This window comes from Hippoglossus hippoglossus, chromosome 17, assembly GCF_009819705.1.
Source record: "Hippoglossus hippoglossus isolate fHipHip1 chromosome 17, fHipHip1.pri, whole genome shotgun sequence".
Lineage (NCBI taxonomy): Eukaryota > Metazoa > Chordata > Actinopteri > Pleuronectiformes > Pleuronectidae > Hippoglossus > Hippoglossus hippoglossus.
In genome coordinates, this window is record NC_047167.1 from 11,533,688 (window position 1) to 11,559,044 (window position 25,357).

General features: G+C 40.8%; 2 protein-coding genes across 4 annotated transcripts; one reads left to right on the forward strand and one right to left on the reverse strand.

Annotated features, from left to right (window-relative positions):
* Window positions 1-202: 202 nt before the first annotated feature.
* On the forward strand, window positions 203-8,365 carry LOC117777680 (fizzy-related protein homolog). 2 transcript variants are annotated; one of them, XM_034612539.1, is made up of 14 exons: window positions 203-412; window positions 1,412-1,485; window positions 1,961-2,089; window positions 2,259-2,322; window positions 3,276-3,406; window positions 3,494-3,579; window positions 3,682-3,865; window positions 4,690-4,755; window positions 4,937-5,039; window positions 5,184-5,368; window positions 5,481-5,714; window positions 6,077-6,181; window positions 6,570-6,662; window positions 6,843-8,365. In XM_034612539.1, the coding sequence occupies exons 2-14, from the start codon at window positions 1,417-1,419 to the stop codon at window positions 6,882-6,884; spliced, it is 1,491 nt and encodes a 496-aa protein (XP_034468430.1). In that variant the 5' UTR covers window positions 203-412; window positions 1,412-1,416; the 3' UTR covers window positions 6,885-8,365. The 2 variants fall into 2 exon arrangements, with proteins under 2 accessions (XP_034468430.1, XP_034468431.1); XM_034612540.1 differs by lacking the exons at window positions 203-412; window positions 1,412-1,485; window positions 1,961-2,089; window positions 2,259-2,322 and adding an exon at window positions 2,376-3,043 and having other exon boundaries at window positions 3,261-3,406.
* Window positions 8,366-20,485: 12,120 nt separating this feature from the next.
* Window positions 20,486-25,069, reverse strand: LOC117777684 (spindlin-1-like). 2 transcript variants are annotated; one of them, XM_034612546.1, is made up of 5 exons: window positions 24,940-25,069; window positions 24,258-24,299; window positions 23,040-23,305; window positions 22,263-22,496; window positions 20,486-21,818 (listed from the first exon to the last, which is right to left on the reverse strand). In XM_034612546.1, exons 2-5 carry the CDS (start codon window positions 24,275-24,277, stop codon window positions 21,613-21,615), a joined length of 726 nt encoding a protein of 241 aa, XP_034468437.1. In that variant the 5' UTR covers window positions 24,278-24,299; window positions 24,940-25,069; the 3' UTR covers window positions 20,486-21,612. The 2 variants fall into 2 exon arrangements, with proteins under 2 accessions (XP_034468437.1, XP_034468436.1); XM_034612545.1 differs by lacking the exons at window positions 24,258-24,299; window positions 24,940-25,069 and adding an exon at window positions 23,468-23,542.
* Between the last annotated feature and the right edge of the window lie 288 nt (window positions 25,070-25,357).

Genomic DNA, 25,357 nt, shown 5'->3' on the forward strand with positions numbered 1-25,357 from the left:
GTTTATGATGCACGCGCTCGCTCACGCACGCGCTCGCTTTCACATCATTAAACGCGTTTTTATTGTTCACCATTAATTCAGAGGCAGCAGCGGGAGGTAAACAGTGTCCTGATAAAGAGCTCCTGTGTGCGAGCGTGCGTGTGTATGAGAGAGCGAGAGAGAGAGAGAGAGCGTGTATGTGTGCGCGTGCGTGTGTATGAACGAGAGAGACACGTTTCCTTAGCAACGGCCAAATGTGCGATTCAAAAAAGCAGTGACGTCACGCTCTTCCCGTGGTGCTTAGCGAACCCAGATTGAACCATCGGCTGAAGGAAACATTTACATCTTGTATGCTCTGTTTTTTAATAGTAAAAAAGCGTCGAACGAAAAACTTTCTACTGGAATCGACGCAGCGAGGGAAACTAGTTCCACGGTACGTAACGGAAAGAGCGCATCGACACGCAGAAAGTGTGAAAACAAGTGTGGCTGGTGGACAAACAATGTTGCTAATGGGTTAGCAGGACAGCTAGCGTATTTTACCTTAGGTTAGTCAGCTGAGCTAGCGTTAGCATTAGCCTAGCTCCGTATGCTGCATTATTAAATTATATGTTCTTTGTTTGCAACATTGAATTGTAATAGACAGAGTTGCTGTCTACTTTATCACCGCAGAGAAATCCGGGTGTGGGGTTTATCCCCGGGTTGTTTCTACCAGTGTGTCCTGAAGGTGACTGTGAAGTTTGTTTTGTCATTAACATCCACTTTAATGTGATGACGGTCATTAACTCATTTATGTACCTTTTTTTTAAAAACACACCCGGCTGATAAGTGTGATCCTTCCTCTCCTGTAATAGAATCATCAGCTCGTCTTGTAGCCTTCAGGTTGTGGTCATTTCAATAAGCAGTCATACTAGTCATTTTGACATGTCACAGACACACAGGTTAGTGTTGCTGAAACTACTGGTGGAATAATCAATGGGCTGGTCTGCACAAAACTAACAACTTGAAATCCAATCGTTGTTTTAGTAGCTCGTCAATCTGATGTCAAACCTTTGCAGATTCCGGCTTCTTTAATGTGAACACTCTTCTCTGTCATCGTTTACTGTGCTCATTGTTATTTGTCAACTTCTATCCATAAAGAAGAGTTAAGGAGGTATATATCGATTGGGTGTTAAATGTCCTCGCTATGCTTGCACAATGCATACGCTTTATATATATTTGACTTTTTATTATATTGTTATTGATGAAAATTATATTGCGATGGTTATTGATATTTTTTTACTCGGCCCTATGCTGCGTCAGACTAAATAACCAGAATTCAGCAAGTCAGGATAAATCTCTCTGTTAGTCGTCTGCCATCTGACATGTTCATTTAAAAACTGTTTTTTTATGATCATTTTATGATAGTGTTGATCATTTATATCATGTTTTCCAGGTATCATGGATCAGGACTATGAGTGCAGGCTGCTCAGGCAGATCAACATCCAGAATGAGAATGCAAGCCCCGTAGTAAGTAAAGAATACGATCACTTGTATTTTTGTCTATTATGTCCCTGTCATTGTGCATTTTAACTAATACTTCCTTAAAAAAAAGGCGTACAGTCTTGACTAGTATAATAATTCTTCTATTAGTCATCATCTTGACTATAGTATACTGTTTGCCCCTCCCAAAGTGGATTAAGTAGTAGAGGTTTTAAGATGGGCGGACAGGGTGTTACTCTCTGTGTTGGCAGCGTAAATACTTCAACAGGCTAGTCTCTTTCATTTGACGGTGTCACTAGTGTTGAGTGAAAACAAGACCTTACCAGCCAAATGACTGGGTTTTGTGAATGTTGCCTCCTGTTGTTATCGCCTTCAACAAATGCACCATCTGCCACCTAAATGATCGTCTTGTTTTGTCATCAAGTTTTCAAACCACCGTCTGAAGCTTGTTTGTGTTTGTCCTCTAGTCAGAAAATGCTCTTTTCTCTCCACCCCTGTGTAGAAAGCTGTAGGTGCTGCGCGAGCTCTAACACCCACCAGCTCCCCCCTGTCCTCCCCTAGCAAGCATGGTGATCGCTTCATTCCCTCCCGGGCCGGAGCCAACTGGAGTGTCAACTTCCACCGCATCAATGTGAGTCTGCTGTGAAACACTCAGGCCTTTCACTGTCTTCTTCTTCCACCAAAAGAACAATGATCTCAGGATGAACATAAAGTTTTAGCATTTTCTGTCAATTAGTCTGTTGTAACTTGCTCAGATTAGGTTTCAGAATGGTTATTCATTTGTTTCAATTTTTTTGCAGGAAATTGAAAAGTCGCATAATCAAAATAGGAAAACCAAAGATGGCACGACAGACAGCAACAAAGGTAATCAATACACTTTTCTACCAAGAGAGAAGAGATTCAAGCAAATGAAAATGTATCTTGACATGATAACTGGCACCAATATTATGAAATATTCTGCTCTGCTATTAGGAGACAGGTGCGTCCTTCTTTTACTGCAGACATTTTAAATTTTAAACTGTTCTTCTTTGAGACATTTCATTTTTTTTGTCATTGCTGTTTGAAATTTTCACAGATGGCACCAGTTTGTTGCTTTATCTAAAAGACTGAAACTGAAAACTCTTGATGTTTACTTGTTTTACTTTAATTGTAGCCTTTCAGTATGTTGTGTATTTAGAAATCCTGCGTATTATGACTCCTGAGATAACATAAACATCTGCGTCACCAAAATTAGAGGGTATACTGTTTTAAACACAGCTAAACCCACTATAAAAGGCAATTAACTTTTTTTCCATCGTCAGTAGAGGAGTTTGCCTTTCACTTTTTACCTTAGTGCGTCATGTTCAACAGCATGAATGTGCCGGAAACTGTGGCCCTCTCTGGTCAACATAGCATGTTCACTCAGGTCTCATGTTTCCATCCCTGCTGATCAGAGCCGATTAAAACCTGTGCCCACTGCAGAGTCATTTGATCCAGGTGTGAATGCCGACTGTATCCATTGCAGACAAAAGCCAGATGTTGGCGGGCGTTAGTGGGTTTTCTAACGAGTGGAAAGGGGTCTAATAATGATAATATTAATATATCATGTTTTAACCTGTGATTCTCAGCCCCAAACACAGATATTATTCTTTGTTGTTGCTGGATATTTAGTGGGAGTTTTCAGCTCATTTCCACCGGTATCTCTGTCTGCTGGGGTCTGAGTTGATCCTTTGACCCTCTTGTTTACTAAGTGTAGGCAGGCTCAAGGAAACTTGAGAAATGAAATTGCAAAGGGAGAAAACCAGTTTGAAGTGAATAATTTCTGTCTCTTCCTTCAGCGGATGGGCTGGCGTACTCGGCTCTGCTGAAGAACGAGCTGCTAGGAGCTGGTATCGAGAAAGTCCAGGACCCGCAGTCAGAAGATCGCCGCCTGCAGCCGTCCACTCCTGCCAAAAGGAGCCTTTTTAGTGTAAAGACCGTTAACACAGCTCTACTCTACGCTACTGGTTTTTGCTGTATTTTTCCTGCATCAGTAATCATCTGTTTGTGTTTTTAGTACTCTGTCAGTGCAAAGAGAGCTCTGCCAGAAGAGGATGGAAATACAGTATCTCCATATTCTCTATCACCTGTCAGTAGCAACAGGTAACACCATTTACCCTGCTGCTCATCAGATGTTAGCTCTTCAATTCAAGAGGAAAAGAGCCTAATATCCCTCCCTCACTATTTTGTGTTGTTGCATTGCAGCCAGAAACTGCTACGGTCGCCAAGGAAACCTACGCGCAAAATATCCAAAATTCCTTTCAAAGTTCTGGATGCTCCAGAGCTTCAGGATGACTTCTACCTCAACCTTGTGGACTGGTCCTCTCTGAATGTGCTCAGTGTTGGACTGGGTACCTGTGTCTACCTGTGGAGTGCCTGCACCAGCCAGGTGTGTGTGTGTGTGTGTGTGTGTGTGTGTGTGTGTGTGTGTGTGTGTGTGTGTGTGTGTGTGTGTGTGTGTGTGTGTGTGTGTGTGTGTGTGTGTGTGTGTGTGTGTGTGTGTGTGTGTGTGTGTGTGTGTGTGTGTGTGTGTGTGTGTGTGTGTGTGTGTGAGAGATCTGACTGCACTGAGCAAAGCGGCCTGTTGAGACCTGGTATTAACATCCGTCCTGACAGATCTGATCATTTTTTGTTCATACCTGGTATTGAAATGCATCCTAAATGACCACTTGTGATTGGATTTCGCTTCCCAGCTCTATATGTAAATAAACATGACCGTTATGAGAGACAAAATTATGTTGTTTTTACTCATTTTGAGTTTACAAATGAGTCTTATGGTGTTAGTGTGTGTGTCTGTGTCTGAGCAGGAGTGAGAGAGAGATGGAGAGAATGAATGCTGATATTTTTTAACTGTTATACCAATTTAAGAAACGTCCACCTTGGAATTTGGTCTGAGTGATTGGATCTCAGGACACATTCAGCTGCGTTGAGACCTGAACTTAACGCTGACCACTTGTGATCGGATTACTTAGGACGAATGTTACTTCCAGGTCTGAATGGGGTCAAAGAGGCCTGAAGCAGTGGCCTTCACTGTGGTTACAAACAATCTAAAAGTATAAATTTCTCCCTCAAATGTTTCTAATCACACTGGATCTGTACACAAAGGCTTTTATTGCCTCTGTGTCATACACATTAACTAAAAGAGTCTTTAAATATAATGGAACTGCTTTCTGGATGCATGTCAATCTTTTTGTCTCCTTTCCATTTCTTTAGGTGACACGTCTATGTGATCTTTCTGTAGAAGGAGATTCAGTAACATCAGTGGGCTGGTCTGAGAGGGTGAGTTTCTCAGTTATCTGTTGTCATCGAGGTTACACTAACCAAAAGAAAATATGGCTGAGATTCACTAATACTCTGACAAAGAGTCACTGTGTGTGTGTGTTCCGATTCATCCTTTCGTGAGCTAGTTTTTTTTCTTTATACGTCAGTTTAATATTAAAAGTGTGCTGTCTATTTTTAGGGTAACCTGGTGGCAGTGGGGACTCATAAAGGCTACGTACAGATCTGGGATGCAGCAGCGGGAAAGAAGCTGTCTGTACTAGAGGGACACACAGCCAGAGTGGGTGAGTAGAGCGAGGCTGTCGTGACGGAGGCAGTTGCCGGAGTTGAAACATCATTGCCTTCGTTTTCTCGCAGTTGTTCAGCAACATCTCTCATTCATGGTCAGTGAATCATCTTCGCTTGGATGTTTCATTCTCTTCTGCCAGGTGCGTTAGCGTGGAATGCCGACCAGCTGTCGTCAGGGAGCCGTGATCGGGTGATCCTGCAGCGGGACATCAGAGCCCCGCCTCTCCAGTCTGAGCGCCGCCTCCAAGGACACAGACAGGAAGTATGCGGGCTCAAGTGGAGCACGGACCATCAGCTGCTTGCCTCCGGTGGTAATGATAACAAGGTACGCAGACAGAGAATCTCACCTGTACTTCTGCACCAGCACCACGTTCAATTACCACAAACTTATTTCCTTTCCTTCCCTGGCCCTACTTATTTCATTCTGCTGTCTGCAGCTGCTCGTGTGGAACCACTCGAGCGTCCTCCCGGTGCAGCAGTACACAGAGCACTTGGCCGCAGTGAAGGCCATCGCCTGGTCTCCCCACCAGCACGGCTTACTGGCCTCTGGTGGCGGCACCGCCGACCGCTGCATCCGCTTCTGGAACACTCTGACAGGCCAGCCGCTGCAGTGCACCGACACCGGCTCTCAAGTCTGCAACCTGGCCTGGTCCAAGCACACAAACGAACTGGTGAGTGTCCTCAAGTCTCTGATCTGGACAGTTCTGTTGTGAAGAAGATGCAGAAGCAGAAAAGTGTACATTGTAAAAGGAACTACATCTTTGATAAATTGTTAATGATGTTACCTGGAGTCAGATGAGAAGATTAAATGTGCTTTACTGTTCACCCAGAACTTAGCATTCAGTGCATCCTGTTTTCATAGTAAAGACGCCGGCTTTGCACACAGTAGTTATAAAATATGCAGGTTACTGAAATGCAACTTGTAAATAACAGTTTCAGATAACTGTTATTTTGTATAAACTTTGCTTTCAACCATTAGCAAAGCCATTTCACTGAATCTCATATTTTCCATCATTTTCTAATCATCCTGCAGGTCAGCACTCATGGTTATTCCCAGAACCAGATCTTGGTGTGGAAGTACCCCTCGCTAACTCAAGTGGCCAAACTCACAGGGCATTCCTACAGAGTTCTCTACCTGGTCAGTATACTGTACACTATGTGTTTGTTTATGTTTGTCTGCAGGACGTCGATCCAAGGTTACAAAGTACGACAAAGTAAAATACCTTGAAAAGACTTGAAACAAAATCGATTGTGGATAAAGGAAAACTACCAGAAACATGTGTTCTCTAAAAGAAGTGTTAGTAGTATTCTGATTGTTCATATATTTTTATAAGCGCAGATTTATGTTTTCATTAACTTCTGAAAGTTTTAATTATTAAACATCCATGAGCACTTTCCTTCTCTGAACAAGCAGCAGCAAATCCACCCACACAAAAATTTGAATAGATCGATAAACAAGGCTAATGAACCGATTACATGCTGTTGTTAAACAGTCTCTTCAGTGTATAATAAAGAGTTGTGTTCAGGCCATGTCCCCTGACGGAGAGGCCATTGTGACGGGGGCTGGAGATGAAACTCTGCGGTTCTGGAACGTCTTCAGCAAGATGAGATCCACTAAGGTATTTACTCCATTTGTTCTCACTCATATCAACGTCTTGCTCTTGGTTTTTTTTGTGCTGTTCTCTGCTCTCCATTTGTTAAATCTCTCCATTCGATTTCAAAAACTGTTCGACTATCTATCCTTGATATTTTTTCAATGGTCTTTTTCTTACTTTCTTTTGTCTCCCTCCCTCCTTCAGGAATCGGTGTCGGTGCTGAACCTCTTCACAAGGATCCGGTAGTGAGCACGCCCCCCTGTTCTACGAGGGGAACAAAGGCGGGAAGGGAATTCTTTGTTGCATGTGTCGAGCTGTAAGTTGGCGCCCTTCTTTGAGTCTTCACCTCGGTGGTCTACGGAGGACCTCCCCTCGATTGCCCTTAGTTTATTGAGCCGAGCTGTTTTGCTGGGAGGTTGGAGGATCAGGAGTGTGGAGGGCAGAGGACATACGTTCAGTACACACAGTATTCCACCTCCTCCTGAGTAATGGTGGAGCCACTGCCTCCTCCAGGCCACCAGAGAGCTCTGAGGATGAGGAGGATTTTAGGGGCTTTATGTCCCTGGTGCGATTTATGTTTTGTTTACAGACTGACGTTGTGCGTACCTGCCAAATATTAAGTTTGTCTTTGATTGTCTATTTATTTTATTGAGTTGTTGTTTTTTTTTACTTATTTTAACCCAAATTCTTACTCGTGTGTTTGTTTCAGAGGCTGTTAGATCCCCATTATGTGTAACTGCAGTTTTTGAGCGTGTTTGGCTTTGTTCAGGTTTACATAAACATCCAAGCTTGTCTTTTTGTATTTTACCGACAGGCAATAATATCTCATGTACACTGATGACAGATTTCATAACACTGTGCCATTTCAAGGAATGATAACGGTTGGCCGAATGGGCCTCATCTCCTTTTTTTAAACATGACATTAAGTTCATTTTACTTAAATGATATTGAGCAGTTTTGGCAAATATTGTTTCATCGTTTCTAAAGAGAAGTCGGCACATCTTAGAAGAAAGTAACACCGTACTGTAGAACAGTCGCTTACAGAAATAATTCATGTTCAAAATTGAAGATTTTAATGTGACGTGTGTGTAAGTCTTGTTTCTTAAATGATAATCAGGAAGGAAAGTAAAGAAAAACACTTGAGTTTATCAGAGGAGTTTGAAATGGTAACTAAAGTGCACAGTTACAACATTTCAAATGAGACCAGGCAGCTGTATTGCTGTTCTGTGACGTGTCTACTAAGATATTCAAGCTTGGGGCACTTGTCTTTGCTACTTCAGACCATTTCTGTGTTGAGCAGTCATGCTCTTATTTTTTTTTTAATCAAACAAAATCATCTGTAGCATTATTTCCAATTTGGGTTTTTTGTTCTTCCCCTGTATGAATGTTGGAGTCAGCTAGCGTGCCACATTTAAATGAATGCTATTTATTTGTGTTGTGAAAGGTTCTTGTACAGAGGTGGGATGTTTGTTTACTAATGTTATCTGAGGGAAGGTGAAGAGCAGGTTCACTGCTAAACTCTGTGGAAATTTACTTTAATACCACTTCAACATCAAGACGATGCTGCCAACTTGAATTACAGAAAGAATGTTAAGAAGAAAAAATATTTCTGTACTGAGAGATAATCAACAATTAAATGACCATATCTTGTACCCTATGTCGTCGCTGTTTTATTGTCCCATTACCAGAGAGTGGATGTCAATAAAATCAGGCTGCTGCTGAAATCAAGACATCTCTCAATATTTCACATCCTTACTGTCTGTGGCACTCACCCCTAAGCCCAGTCATTTCCTAGGAAGAGGTAAATCTTCATCAATGTCACACAAACATACAATAATATATATAATAAATACTCGACACTGGAGAAAATCCTTACCCAAGTACTTCATGGCTTTGTTGAGGACTATTTTTCAACTGCAGAGTAACACACATTGAAGATTTGAGTATTCACAACAGCAGGATGTAAAAACACTATAATACAGGAACATTTTAAGAATTTTTTACAGCAATATGCAAGTGTCTGACAGGAATTATTAGTAGGATCAGACCATTGCTCTTATTTTCATTAAGAAGAACATAGAATGTCAACAGAAAGAAAGGTTTTCCTTCTTTATTTCAAGTTTAAATCCCCAATTTAAATACTTTTGTTAATTCAATCTCTTTGTTTTTATGTACTTTTTTCATTACCTTAAGTGTTTTATGTGAATTGTAAACTATATTCTATTTTTCTATGATTAGATCTTAGCATTTATCTTCAATACGTCTGCACATCAAGTAATGCTTCTCTGACAAATAGATATGTAAGATACTCAAGTTGTCACATAGCAATAAATGTCATACTGAGCAAAATAAGTACAGACAAGTGGCGTACTTAAAGAAAGTTAGTAAGTGTATTAGAAAGATGTTGGGCAGCCATGACCTTCAGTTCTCCATCTTTGAAGCTCTATAGTCCATCACTAGAAGCTTTATAGTATAAATAGTCCCTCATTTGGTGTTTGATGAGGAATCTAACACATCAGATCAAAATCTCCAATAAATGTCAACTTAATTGTGACTGTGCTAGCTACTCTATTCCATATAACTCGCATAGTTTATATATTCTGCTGAATCGTTTGGTGTCGCCCTTTTTTTTAATGTTACCTGTCTGAATGTTGTGGCTTTTTGTGGCGTCAGAATACAAAGTGAACACCAGAGGGAGCTCTCCCATGAGCAGCTTCAACAAACACTGCTGCCACCCCACTTGCACGATCAGCATCAACCACCTTAAAGGTGAGAATCTGATTCAGAGCTCACTAGAGGAAACTAGCAGCAGTAATGTTGGCTGCCTGGGTAACAGGTTATGAGGAAGGTCAAACATCCCAACAGACAGATAACATCACCACAAGGTTATCTGATTTCACTTCATCCTGAGTTTAGGACCACGTTTGTTAGGAGGAGAGTTTCTAAAAGCCGCAAAACACCCCGTGGCTTCACCTTGTTCCCTGGAAATCTGTAAATATTTATCATATTCCCAGTCCGTCCCACGCAAGCATAGTTTTGACCCAGAGCATGAAAAATAACAAATGTTCACCACCTCCCAAAGCTCCCACACGTCTGCTTGTGCCCTGTGGCCCATCCAAACCCACTCTTACACATTTAAACAGCAAATGGATTTTTATCAGTGTAAACAACAGCTGGAGGCTCTAAATGCACCAAGAAAAAAAAAAAGGCATCTTCAGTGATTGTGCTCCAGTGTTTTTGACAAATTTACAGACAGAAAACAGCAAATCGTCCTCGGCCAGGGCTGACATTCACAAAGGACAGAAGAAATAATGAAGAACACCAATTTCAATTTCATGATTTCAAAAGGTGAAGGTCTTTATCCTGGAGTGATTTATTTTTTTTCTTTGGTGATGAAGATCAGGTACCATACGTGACTCAGCTTCTCCAAACACCACAGAGAGCCCGAGCCTTTTCTCCCCCTTCAGACTCCATTATAATGTCATCTAAATAACACGCATGGTCCATTATAGTGATCAGATAAATCACCTGAATGGAAGACATTCAGCACGGTCTCCCAGCTCATCTGTGGCTCTCGGTGGGCAGATGTTAACATTAAGCCCTGAAAGAAGAGGGGAGAACAGAGGGGGATGGCTAATATGCATAATCCTACCTCCTGATGTTTCTATCAAGAGGCACAGAGAGCGATGTTCGTTATACAACTAAAGCCTCACAGCACAGAGAGCAGGATCTTCCCCCAGGTTCCTCGCTAAGCCCGTCTCTTGAGTTGCATTGATAACCAGCCTACGAGGGTATCAAAGGAACACGGCCTTTGTGATAAGTAATGGTTGCAGCCACCCAGACTCCCGTTTGGTCATTTTGTCAGAGGGAACAGAGCACGGAGAGAGTCACTCGTGTGCCTTATGTACAAATAGACACTATAGTCCCTCACCCCTGAAGCACCTTTGCAATGATAAATGAGTGGCGTGCTTTTTTCCACAGCCTGTAAACTGTAATGAGCTGTCGTCTGGCAGGTGTCAGAGAAGAAGCTCTGATTTGAATAGCTCCCTCTGGGGAAACAAAGGGATCACAGAACAACATAAAGATTTGGTGGAGGCTGATTTCATGAAGATTTTTGTAAAAACAGGCCACACACGCGACGCTGAGAGCAACGGGAAACATTTTGTCACGGAGCCATTTATTGTTTTTCTTGGGGGGGGGAAATGAAATTGAAATTGTCCTTAAATTAACCCCCACTGTAATGTCTGCTGTTGGCTGATACAACAAAATAAGCAGGTTCCAGTTTTATTTAGTAAAAATACTCCATAGTGCCTTGAAAATATTAACAGTTTTCTCTGAGTGTAACTACAAATCACTTTTGGTTTCATATTCTTGGTGAATAGACTAACATTGAATGAGGAACAGGATTCTTCATGTCTTTGTACAAATTTTTTAAATTTTGCAATAAATCTGGATACATTTTGAGTTATTTCCTATTCTTGTAGGAGTGTATGTACTGTATATACTAGTCTATACGTCCATATGATATATATACACATTATATGGATCCTTGAAGACTTCTTTAAGGCGAATCCATATATCTAATTCTTAACAAAGGTTTTTAATATTAAATGCTTACTTAACAGTTTTTTTTATATATTATATGTTACTTTATTTGTTTGGCTGTTAGATAGCAACATTACTCAAAAACTCCTGGATGGATTTCCACGAAACAGGTTGGGTCAAGAATGAAACCATACATTTTGGTGCTGATCCTGGTCAGGGGGCGGATCCAGAACTGTCTTTACACTTTCTTTAACATTGTGAGATGAGGCGTATTTAAGGGACTAATATATAAGTGTGTAAAATATGGTGCAGCTTGGTTGAATTCAAGGAGACGGTTGGGCCTGGGCGGAGGTATACGCTCTAATGAGTACTATTTTAGTTGTGATACTAAGGCTAAAACTATCCACTGCTTAAAGATATAATTAAGTCAAATCTTCACATTTCAATTAGCTCATGTTAAAGGGGGGAAATGCTTCCTACACATCATTGTGTTTGGTGTCAGTATAGACTCCCACCTAATCACTGTGACAATAAAGCTTACTTCATGCAAACAGGACTCTCGGGACTAATGCGGTCACTGTTATTCAATACAAAATCCAATACCAGTGATTTCAAACCATCCTACATTAACTGCTAAACTGTCAGGAGGTTAAAAAACAATGAGTAACAGCAAAAGTTGATTATTATTATTCTAGCAAGTCATTTAAAAGGGCTGCAGTGAGAGAATAATAGATGAGTTCTGATTATCATCTCCTATAAATTGCAAAAGAGACTTCTGACAATTTCTCTCAATGGACAAAATGTTCCAGTTCCAGTGTATGGGAAACCCTATTTTAAGACAAGATAAGATAATACTTCATTGACCTTTATATTGTTTCTATAATATATAATATAAAAGTAGAATAGAATAAAATAGAACTATATAGGAACAATAAGAAGAATGAAGTACACATAAGTACACAAAAATGACGGCAATCGGTACATTGTCTGATGTGCTTGAGCTTGTGGTGTAAACAACTTCACGTGGTACAATGATGATGATCAAAGTGGTAGCAATGAATCAGGTATTGTTATGTACAACAGGATGAGAAATATAGTAAACAGAGCAGCAATATGGTCCAGACTTGGATATGTAATGTATAATAAATATATAAATCATGAGGTCATCTTTTGCTACAACACAAAGACGACGTTAGCTTTGAGAAAAAAGCTTATTTATTCATTATTTTGTGATGCAGTTTTTATGCATTCATTTAAGTTGTACGGTCATTTGTGTATTTACTGTCTTTGAGGTTTATCCTTGACTGAATAAACTATACAAACACGTGTTGTAATTATATAAAGTGTATATAAAGTGTGTGAATGTATTTTCACTGGAGGGTAAATCAGCAGGTGTGTTTTGCAGCAACTCAACAATTTGTTGTGTTGTGGTTGTGCAGGTCCCACAGCCCTGCAGGTGTGTAACATTCCACTCCTGTTGTTTCCATTGCCAGTTAATTAGAGGCCTAATCGGGAACTCAACAGTTCAGCTTTAATACAATCACATCTGCTCTTATGGGACGCGTGATTTCAATTGAGTATTAAACATATTTTCTATGTTTCCATATACAGCCTATGTAATTGATTCCATCTATTAAAAATAGGGAGTTCAATGGCATTAATTAGAGATATTCTTGTGTATCTAGAGGCGCTACAGCCGACACACTTAAAACCTATAAATCAACACTCACTTCACAACGCCAGTGAGGAGTAGGATGCAGTATGGGAGACAAACAAATCATCAGAAGATTTTAATCATGACATAATTTCAGATGACTCTCGGCAATCATGAGCCGGTATTGGTGACAAGCTGTTTTCTTAAAATAGAACCCAGAGGGGTATATTCCACCCATGTACACCCTGGGCCTCCATATGTTTTATTCATACGTGCCCTTATAACCTTCATATAATGTAATTTGGCTGCTGCTTTGGGGCCGCACCCTTAACAAGGTCTGGAGAAAAAAAAGGAAAAAAAGGAGAAAAAAATGGAAAAGAAAAAAGAGAAAGCTCGTCAATTGGCCTCCTCTCTCAGTCGTCACTCAGCAGCGACCCGCCCCCGCCTTGTTCTCTCCGGGCAGCAGACGTATATAAACGCAGCGCTCACGTCCCCCCTCCACGCCAGCCTACCCAGTAACATCACCATACGACCACCATCATTACGCGGAGCTGTGGATGATGGGAGGGCGCACAGGCTCCCCGATCCCTCAAAGAAAAGCCCAAACAGCACCTGTTGTTCCCCGACGATAAACGGTGAGTGCGTCTCTCGCGCCGGAGGGTTTGTGGAGAGGATGCAGGGCTGGTTATTTCTGCAGGATGTCAATATGTTTGCAATGCTTTTTTCCCCCACGAGAGATGAGAAATATGATGAAGCCAATGGATGGAAGAGGGGGAAATAGAAATGGGAATGAAATACCAGCCGCTTCCTCCTCTTCCTGCCTCGCCTGAAGGTGGTGGTGGGTGCTGGATGAGGGGAGGAGGGTGGGGGGGTGAATGTTTATCATGACATGTTGCTGTGATTTGACAGAAAATGTGCCTGAGCTTTTACTCCAGATCAGCACCAGCACCCGCGACACAGGATGCACGTCGCACATCAGAGGTCAACCTGGCTTTAAAACCTCCAGAGAGAAAACTTCGGTGCAGCAACAGGTGGCCTGGTTTTTTTTTTTTTTTTTTTTCTTCGCGGGCCGGAGTCGAGATGCTGAGGAGGAGATGGACGCGGAGGAAAAAAGTAGGGCGTCATTCAGCACCGACGCGCTGGACAGCTCCCTGCACGTCGAGGGCTGCTCACTTTCATTTGAAGCTGCGATCAAACACGTTTATTTGCTTCTTTTTTTTAAATCACGCTGACGTGTCTGCTGATTATTAACACAACCAGTTCAATGCAGGAAACTAAACTGGAGATTTTACCAGTGGCATATGCTTGAATGTCAAGAGCCAAAGCAAATATAGTGATTATTTTTCTTTAATCAATACCAAATTGAAATGACTTTATTGGCCATCTGCTGTGGGGTGTACTCTTGTTGCCTTGCTCAGCACTCCTCTTTTCTCCAGTTTGCACTCAAGGACCCCCTCCTGCTCCTCCTCCTCCTATTATATCCATCCTTCCCTCGCTTCCTACCTTCCTCGCTTCCTTCCTCTCACTAAACTGTCCCCAGCTTCCCATCCCCCTCTTCCACTGACTCCCAGTCTTGTTGCATAGCTACCAGCTCAGAAAAATACTAGAGATGCAGGACAATCTGTCTGTCTCCTCGCTCTCCTCCCTCCCTCTCGCTCTCTCTCAGTCCAGTTGTGACTTATTGGATAGAAAAACACACACACACAAAACACTGTTGTGGATGTTATGCGTTCACACTTCTGTCCTTTTAGTTTTCAGCTTTTAGAGTTTCTGTTAATTACGTTTTGGTATTTTCTAAGTGTTTTGCTGTGACCCCCTCTATCTCTGTTTCTCTCTTGCTCTCGTTCTCTGTATATGTGTGTTCTTCACCTCCTCCTCCTCCTGTCCCCTTTTTTTGAGAGGAGCTGAAAGGTTAGCATTACAACAACAAAGGGAGGATGGAATGTCAACAGGCTTCAGAGAGAAATAGGTTGAGGGGAAGCACAGAGACAGGAAGTGTCTCCCATCTCCAACATCTAAAGTTCACAAGCTATCAACACACCACTCGCCGGTGGTCTAACGCTCTGCACACACATATATCCTGAAATGCTCCCTCCCTCCTAATATTGGTGATATAATCAATACATAATATTTTTATCAGCAGTAGAGTGGAGGGAATGTTGAGGCGTAAGTACTTGGAGGCTCGGTGGTGTAAAAAGCTTGTCCCTTTTTCCTTTTTATTACAGATTGAAGCAGTTGACGTGGACAGTGAAAGGAGGGGACGAGGAGGGAAAGTGTTGGTGGTGCTGAGTGGAAGACTAGTGATTTTGTTGTGACGCTGATGATAGAACAACAAGTCCCAGTCTGCCTCTCAGCACAAGCAGGGCTCTTCAGTCCACGTCAGCCTGCACGCATCTTAGGTTCAGAATCTGTTTGCTGGCTCACTGCCGGCTTTATTCAGGAAAATGTGAAATCTGCCCTTTAAAACTCACGAACAATGTTCTGATCCAGCCCTGATGTGTAATGTGTGGATTCAGATATGTTAATTACACTCAAAAAAATTGCAATCAAAAGCATCATTTAACTGGCGATATTCATTGAAAGCTGCTCCATAACCCTGGGGAAATTCTGTAATAACGACACACAGGAGCACATTTTGTTCTGAACAGACTAGAATAACCTGGTATTACTGTTTTCAGCTCATGTCTAAATGTTCATCCATTAATCTGTACTGGAACTCGCCTTTTGTATATGTGAAATAAAAACCTCTCAATTCAAACCTCTGTTTCTGCATTTTCTCACATCAGTACCAACATGCGGGTTAGACCTGAAATCCTCTCATTCAACACACACTGGATGCAGAGAAGATAACAAAGAAAACAAAGCCCTCTCTTCAGTCCCCTCTGTTCTTCTATAACATATGAACCTTCCTTGATGAGATGACCTGCTGACAGAAAACTAGATGCCTTACTATTTGAATTTATTTGTTTAATCGACAGTGACATTGTTGTAACAGGTCGCAGGAACTTGATAAACATGTGATGTGTGTGGGATTTCTAGCCAAGGCTGATTTGCAATCCCTGGATCTGGTTCAGCTTTTCTAATCTAAAAAGGTCACAATACATTGTTAGAATGAAATTATGAATTAATCAGACACAGATGAAAGACATTATCAAATGAGTAAAGTTATCATGTAAGATTACTTAATTTGACATTTAATGTCTTCAGATCTGTTTATTCTGTAGGTAGGAAATTCCAAAAATCTGTTCCTATATGTCCTCCATCAGTAAGAGGGGTGTACATCTCAAGTGGTTAGCACTCCTGTATGTTCAGTATGTGATGGCTCAGACTGACCATGAGAATTAAAAGGGGAGACAGGTTCCTAGTTTTGCAGGAGAGGTCAACATGGTGGTGAGTGTGTAATACACACAAAATAATGACGGTATCAAAAAACAACTATGAGAGTAAAGTGTCAGGATCCAGGTGTGAGTCTGACCTGAATTTCTACAAAGTGACACTGCCGGGCTGCATGGTGTGAAAGAAGACCACGCAGTGTGAACTTAGAAGTAGTGTTAGGTCCCTATAGGATCAGAAAAAACAAGGAACGAGCATCTATCCTTGTGAGTAAGTTGTTTTTTTTTAGCCTGTGCTACATTTTAGTGCCATTACTTAGTCTTCGTATAAGGTGGATGCAGACCTGGGCTGTTTTTTGAGTTTTGATTAATAAATAAATCATATTTATCAGGTTAGTAAACAGATTAGAAAACAGGCCGGAGCAAATAAATGATATACAGTCACCACAAAGACCCAGAGGTGTGTTCACACATCGGTGAAGACACAAGTCTGATCCTGCTCTCTGACACTACGGTCATGTGGTTGAGGAAAATTAACTGACAGAAGAGAAGGAAAAATCCAGTAACAGACACAGACAAATAACACCAACACACTAAGATACTGTAAGGAAAGCATAGATAAACCTATTGAAATTCATTAAAAAAAACAATATGAAAACATATGACATACTGTTTATTCTGTTATAACCTGGATTGCTGTATGAGATAACTGACTATGCATCCCCAATTTTTAATGTATGGCAAACATGGTGTTTAGAAGATAAAATCTAGCTAATTTCTAGTTACTTTGTTTATATTAAATCCCATGAGATGGATAGAAAGTAAGGGCAGTTTCACCATTTTTAAAATCCTAAGCTGACATGAAGGCAGGAAGTTACATCAAAATGATGAATCATCTTTATCTTCACTGACAGTGAAGAAATAAAATCAATCACGTCTCCATCTCCTGTTGAGATGATCACTAACAATGTGTGCTGCCCCTTTTTTATATAGACTCTATGGCACGGCCCCCTTTCATGGAGGAAGGTCTCTGCAAACGTTTTAATTACAAATGCATTGTATATATAAACAGGGACTGGCTTGTGTTGCTAAGCAACACAAAAGAGTCAAGTGCATTTGTTCATTGGCCAATAAGAATCCAGACAAAGTTACAAGGTTTCGGGGGAAGGTCCCAGAAAAAAAATAGATGGCGAGGATTCTATGAATATGATCTTATAGAGGTGCTTAAATAGTGTCGTGCATCAAGACGTTTCCCTCCTGCATCCTCATAATGACCATAAAACACCATTGGCTGATTAACTGCTGGTTTTAGTTTCATACAGAACATTCAAACCACAGATAAATCTCCTGCTCTAATGTAAATTAAAAAAGCTACTGAGGTGGAAAGCAGTGATAATGATCATTTTATGATGCTTTCTGCTTGTAGAGCTGGTATCATCATTTTTACATATTTATTGTTGGGTTAATAAAAAGAAGGGCGAGAGTCTGATCACTTTCAGGGATGAAGACATGCTCACCCCAGGCACCTGTGACCACCCCCCACTGGCAGGGGACAGAATCACACATCACAGGCCCATATGGTGCCTCATTGTGACCGGACTCACAGTCTGCTCATATACTCCAGTTTATAATTGTTATGTCCAGATAATTTGATCTGTTGCCAGGAGTCCAGGCAGATGGCTTCACAAAGAAAGACAACGGCAGAAGATAGTGCGAGAAATGCACAACAGGTGACAAAACTGCATCAGACACATTCCCAAGAGCGCAGACCTTGCGTAGTGCAAGTCCTTCCTCCTCGTTGTCGTTACTATCTGGGCGCCCAGCCTGGCGTGATGGTATGCCAACTGTTCCACGACGTCTGTACTGGCACCCGTCACCAGCAGCACCCTGCCCCCTCAGAGGGGCTCTGGGGGCGGGCAGTCAGCATGTGGCTACATGTGTGGCCAGGAGGGGGTAATCAGGAGAGAAGATTTCTGCTCGCCATCAAAGCAAGGATGACATTTGACGAACAGACACAGATGGAGCTCAGACCGAAGCTCCACCTCACGGCAGATCGTTATTGGCATAAAAATAATTGCAGATGTCTGAGCAGGGTCAAGTCTGATATCATTTTGTTGTTGCCGAGTCATTTACAAACATGAAACAAACCATCAAAATGAATTGTAGAGATTAACGACAGGCAGTCATGAGTAATTATATGATCCTATAATCATTTTAATGATGTTCCCTTTAAGATGCACCAGTGACTGTAGGACAAATAACTGCTGCTGCACGGTCAGTGTGCGCAGAGTTTTGATAGCTCTCTTTATGAGGCACAACTAATAATAAGGATTATGATGATATTGAGTTTATATAGAGAACCTGCTGCTGTAAGATCAACACATTCAGATGACTCCGATCCTAAATTAGCTACTGTGTTAATAGTTTCTGCTCTTCTGATTTCATTGGCCTTTAAATACAGAAGCTAATCAGGAGTTTGATTAAAACTGGCAAAAAAATGGAGAAGCAGCTGAACTAGACGGAAACTTTATCTTTAGGAGTTATACTAGTTCATTTTAAGCATTAAGCTGGAAGTCATGGTACAAATATCTCACCAAATATCGAGTGGCCATAAAGGTTTGTACAGGTATTGGTTGTTCCCAGGAGATAAATCATTATTTCCCTCGTCCCCTCAGAATGAATTCATCTAGTGCCATCATCAGGGCAAAATATTAATTTGTCCAATTTCACAAAGATCCTGACACTCCCACCAGTGTTAGATGAACTTTGTGCTTTCTGCATGTTAACCTGCTCAAATATGATGTTAAACATTACAAACATTAGAGCTGATTAACAACAGCATGTTAGCAGAGTTATTTTGGGCATTTCAGCATGCATGTGTTGGCATTTTGCTCCAAGTAAAGCCTCACAGAGCAATATTTTCTGCTCAAGTTTTGTTAGTGTTGTTTAGTCGATGTAACAGATGTAATAGCTGTTGTTTCTTTGGTAAATATGAAAAACGAAATACAAAAGAGAGGTGAAAGTTCCTGATCTGGTCAAAGCAAATATCACCGGCTTAAACCAGGCCACAGACCAAAAAAGCAGAAATCAAAACCCCTAAAAGAAACAGCTCCAATAAGATAAACATCTATAAATGTCTATTATCTCCGAAAGCTTAAGTAATATCAATAACTATAGCAATGTCATTTTCATTAATAGCAATATAAGAAACGTTCAAAATACATTGATGTAATGCTTATGCACTGAGCCAAATGGAGGTAAAACATATCACTGATCTATAGGATTTGCTAAATGTTTTGTTGCTGGTAGAAGTGTTTGTCATTCTCTGATAATGGAGAAGAGTTTAAAATCACAAGCTTCACTGAGGAGCAAAAATCGATCCGTTAATAAAGTGACATTTATTATGATAGTTATCGATATAGACTGATGTGAATATTTTTATGTTGGTATCATTTTTGGACGTATCGCCGAGCCCTATGCTGTAGAGACTCTCCTCTCGTCTGAGTCAGCCCGAGCGTTTCTTGTTTTATAGGTGTAAACTTCCAAGCAGCACTACATGTTGGAACCTGACATGTGTCAACACAACTTGACAATGTGTCTGCTCACCTCTTGCAATAAGCTTTACAATTTGCTGATACACGTTTGTCATGTTTTATTTATGCAGTGAGGCTGATTGAGCTGTTGCCTAGTAATCAAATATGGTGTTTTTACACAGTAACACCTGAGCTACATGGACGTCATATGTTCTGTTCGTCTTTGACATGAAACAAAGCAACTTTCTGAGGCCACTTATTTATGTTAGTGACCTTCCTCTCACACTTACTAAAGTTGGTTGTAATCCTGTCATGTGCAGAGTATTCCAACAATGTAAACGTGGGAATTATGTGAAAGATGAGGATGCTTCGGAATTCCAGTAACATTTATTAGAAAAGTGTGTGTAGAGTCCGTCCACCTTTCAACAGTGTTCACTGTTTTCAAAAAGGTCAAATAGAGACGTCTCTCAGATCATTCGGGCATTTCACATTCAGTTTCATGTGTTAATAAACATATAAGACCTGCAATTAATTATGGAAATATTCACATTTTTAACAGTTAAGCTGTGGCACTCTATCAGCAATGTTTAGTCTCAGACACGAAAAGGAGGTAATGAGATCAGAACCTTGGATTATGTATTATATCTTAAAATGTAGCACACTATCAATTATGTTAACAGACGTCATTAACTAACAGATTTAAATCCAGACTTCTATTCATTTCACAGACCTCTTTAAGTGCTTCTTATAAACCAAAAAACTATAGTGAGTTGCTCATGTTCCTAATCTTATAAAAAGTTTTTATTGAGTGATTAAATTAATGTATTGTACTTCTTACCACCACGAAGGTGCCCACTTATCTGAAAGGACAAAGAATCCACTGCAAGGGCATTTAACAAATAACTGGACGAGAGAAATCACTTTCGAGCAGCTTTGTTTAACGTTCATAAAAATGTCTCAAGATTATATTTACACAACAAAACATATTAAGGGTCACAAAGAACAATATTTTTAGGCCTGAATAATATCATATCACATTGTTTTCATTTTTGGCAAATAATAAAGACTTCAGTCCAAACTACTAAACAATGTTGGTGGCCAATTTGAACTACATAAATAGTGTGTAGCACAAACACCACGGAAACAACTTTACATCAACATCAGCAAATCTCATATATTATTATAATGTAAAAACAGAAATATGATACATGACATTTTAGATGAATCTGTGTGTTTTTTTTACCATGATGTGACAGAGTCTGATCAGTGACTATAGACTTCAGCTGAAATCTGGTGATGATCAAATTAGCACACTGGATGAATGACTATTACTTCTTTAGTCAGCAAACCAAACGTCTACCCAGTGACGCACATAAAACACACCAGAGGAGATTTGCTCAAATGTTACCGGCGGCACAGCCAAATATTCCAGATGAAATAAATAGCACAGGCATATAAAAGTGAGATCAAATATGAATAAAACACAGATGTATAGGTAAGAAAGCTAAATTCCTTCAGTTTGATGTGTATCTTAGAAAAAGTTTGAATTTGGAATTTGAAAGTTGCACTATACAAGTGTGTTTGAACCAAATCTAACGTCAAGCTTCATGTCATCTGTTGGGCTATACAACCCTTCTCAGATCTGCTTTATTTACACCGAAGCCGACCTTTGAGTCATAAACCAAGGTCAACTTAAAAACTGAGAATCAAAGACCAAGATGTCTCGCAATGTAAGAGTTTGCCTCTGGAGGCCAAAAGAACTTGAAATAATAAAAATGAAAAGGGGCTTTTGATCTTCGGCACAGTGTCTCCCACTGCAGGGGGACTGGAATCTCTAACACTTTAACAGGTAACGACTGGTCGGGACAAAGATGAGCCATCAGCTGAAGATGAAACCCGGACAGTCAGTTCTAGGTGGTCTTGACTAGATCGTAGACATGGATGTGAACGTCATCGTCATATTTAATGTAATATACCGTGGGCTTCGCTGGGACCTGGTAGATGACCAATCCTGTCCTCTTCAGACCGTTATCTGTGACATACTCCACCTGTTTACCCACAAGGCTCTCTGGCTCCTCACCAGGCTTCCTGTCTGCTGGCAGCAGGTGTTTGTTCTCTGGGGGAGAGATGCATAGACAAAAGGCAGATAAGTGAAAATAAGGCCAGAGAAAGAGGTGATTTCTTTCTAAAGCAGACAGAGTTTAAACATTTGTAAAAAAAATTGCCAGCTTAAGAAAGTAAATTATCTTCAGTTTGAAGTAGAACCTTAACCCCTTACAAACTTTGGTTATTTTTGTGCCTGGCCTTGTCTCCTCCAACTCCTACTCGATAGTATTGTCACCTCATAATAAGAATGGACTCTCTTACCTCATCTCTTTGACTTAAGAGGTAACTTTGCACAGAATGTAAAAAAAAAAGGCAAAGAGGGTGGAGAGTTTCATAATACAGCATAACTATGTAAATGTATCCTGTTCCCCGACTCCCACCTTTCCAGGAGAATCAGAAATATGAAACAGGAGCAGTTTTGTGCACATCAACAATGACAATCTCATTTCCGTACCTGATTCCGGCAGGACACGTAGATCTCCGTCCTTGTAGTCGTCCCATAGCTGGTACATGTACAGCACTGGGTCCTTCTCGTAGGTGATATAATACCAGTGGGTCATGATGGGGGCTCTGGACAGCACCATGCCTCGCCACTCGTTTTTCTCGCCGTCCTCCTTCTCGAACAGATGCTCCACAGCTCGGCCCACCAGCTCCTCCGCCCCCGGAGGGACCTTGATCTTATTATTCACTGCAAGAAAGACAAGAAACCGAGGAGCATTTTAACTGGAAAACTTTATGGAAACCAGACGATATGGTAAATTAGGACCAAAATCCGCAAAAGCAATCAGTTGTGCTTAATATCAGCTTTACATTAGCTCATGGATATAAGAAATTGATAATAATAAAATGATTCGTCCAGGATTTGATTTAGCTTCAATTTAAAGTTTTAACGATTGAGACAAACCGTCAGTGGCAGACGAAAAAACACGGCCATGTTTCATGTGTCAGTCAGCAGTGTGTTTGGAGTAAACAGAAGAACTGGGTAGCTATTGTTAGGTACAATAGTCACCACACTAGACCTGATGCAGAGACAAACTCAATCTTTAACAGAAAATCTTTAAAAATAAAAGCCAGAGGGCTGTTTAATTTCAATCTAAAGTTCAGGGACAACACTGGAGAAATGATCTACAGAAGAGCCATAGAAACAACTAGCGCTTCATTTTTATTAAATTAACCCCAAGCAACGCCATAATACGTCCATGACGAGGGATACGTATGCCATTAAACTCACCGACTTTCTCTGACAGCATCTGCAGATTAGACACCCGGTTGTCTTTGAACAGCTCGATGCCATAGACACAGTCAAAGCCGTCATATTTAACCATGTAGAGGGAGCTGTTGACAGTGAGACGCTCCAGCACGGTGCCTTTCCACTTGGTCATGTTACCCTTTTCCCTCCAGTTGTGCTGGATTCTGTGGCCGAGCAGGTTGTCAGGGTCTGCGCTCAGGGTCGAGGTCGACGCCGAGCTCTCACTTAGCTCGCCACTGCTGCGCTTCCTGGGAACAACGGAGGGAATAAGACCAATGAAAGCATTGATAAATTAGTTACAGATCGAGTACGATGTACTTTTTAGGGTCATTTCTTTGAGCGATTCTAGTTTTGGGGTATTTGTTTTGACTAAGGCGATCTTTAAGATAAGATATGAACAGGTACATCACCTTTTACCAAACATCTGGGGTGCCATATGGATACTGTCGCCCCTGATAGTGAGAATTCTATTCTACAAAACTGTCACGTGTACGCAAAGAATAGTGTGAGCCACATTAATATACATAAACACACACACACACACACACACATATATATATATATATATATAAATAAAAGTTAAATTATTACAGGCAATCATATAAAACATGAATATATATTTCCTGTGTATAATGTATCGGCTATCAGATAAAATCTCTACTCTACATATTATACAGTATATACAAGGCAAGGTAACTTCAGAGATTCTGCGATTAAGGTGCGAAGTGTTGGTTAGTAAACAATTATTGTGAAGATTTATCGGAGCTAATTGAACTCATTGAAAGTATCTGTAGAGTCTATAATTAGCCACTGCCTTAAACCTCTCAGCTACTTTACAGATTTATGATTTGATGAGGAGTCTTATACTGACAAACCCACGTAACTTTGATATTAATGATTGTCCTAACCCTATCAAGCCAGAGTAAGTTCCAAAGAACTGATCATAAAACAATAATGAATAGAGAAAAAAAGATATTAAATATAAGCACTTATAGAATATAAAATAGGTCAAATAGTTTTGGGAAAGTTTCAAGTCACGAGAACAGAATTGAGGAGGAATGCAGAAAAAATTAAGTGAACGTGAAAAAAAGTTTTTATTGAACGGGCATTAATTGACAGAGTATATGAGTAAGTATATCCTGGTGTGTCACAGAAAGTATACTGTGAAACACTGTGCTCCAGAGTTTAGTCTGAACCTACCTGCCCCGTTTCTTTGACATGTTTCCATATATTCACACCACCCTGTGAGACACAACACAAGTCAGTTAGAGAAAGTGACGAGGCCAGAGGACGCTCCCATCCCTCACTGACCTGTCAGGTCACAACAGATCTCACATTATTCAGTATTTCATGTAACAACAGAGTCGTGTCTCCCAGCTGCTCCTCCGCTCGGTCCTACACAAATGCAAATCAACCCGCAATACCGGATGTAAACAACCTAACTGCGACAAGCCCGTGCTAATGCTAGCTCAATGCTAACACAGTAGTATATTTAGACGGACAACTATATGGCTAATAAATATGTAACTTCACCTGAGCTAGCGAGAATGAATGTCGACGTATCCATTACTGTCGGGTGTGCTTAGCTGCGGTGTGTCTATAATTAGAAACCGCTATTAGCTCATGTTGTTAAAACCATTTCAGACCCAGTTTGTCATAAATTAGAAACAGTTCTGAGAATTCGCCTCCTGCATTTCTGGACATACGCTAGCGGAACAAAAGGAAATGCTTCGCCATGTAAAGCGCTGCTTTTTGCATCTTGGTCGCCGCTGCCGGGTTTAGCGGAACACACAAGGACTGACCGTGACAAATAAAACAGTATTCATAACGTGGTCGACAAGTTGAATAAGAGGGAGCCGCGGGAATAAAGTGTTCTTCCTACCTGATCTATAATTTCACATGTGTTTGTCTTTGCAGATTCCACCGAACAGAGGCTAGTAACGCGGAAACGACTCTGGTCCCGTGGACTACAAATACCAGGATGCACACGCGGCTCCCAAAGCACTCTGGGATCTGAGGCCAGGTTTACTGGCTTTCTTTCGGTTTACTTCCGTAGCTGAAAACTCACAGAACGTTTAATAGTTGTTTGTATTTTAAAACCAGGTACATTGTTGTATTTGCGTCATTGTTATATGTTGGGGGGGTGTTTTGAATATGAGGAAGCAGCGAAAGTCCCAAAACCGCATTTCCCATCATCCTCCGTTGATTAATTCCACATTTTCCTCCAGTCGCTGTGACCCTCCTGCAAATTCCCACTTTTGTGGAGTGTACAAATACTTTCTAAAACGTTTTTATATAAA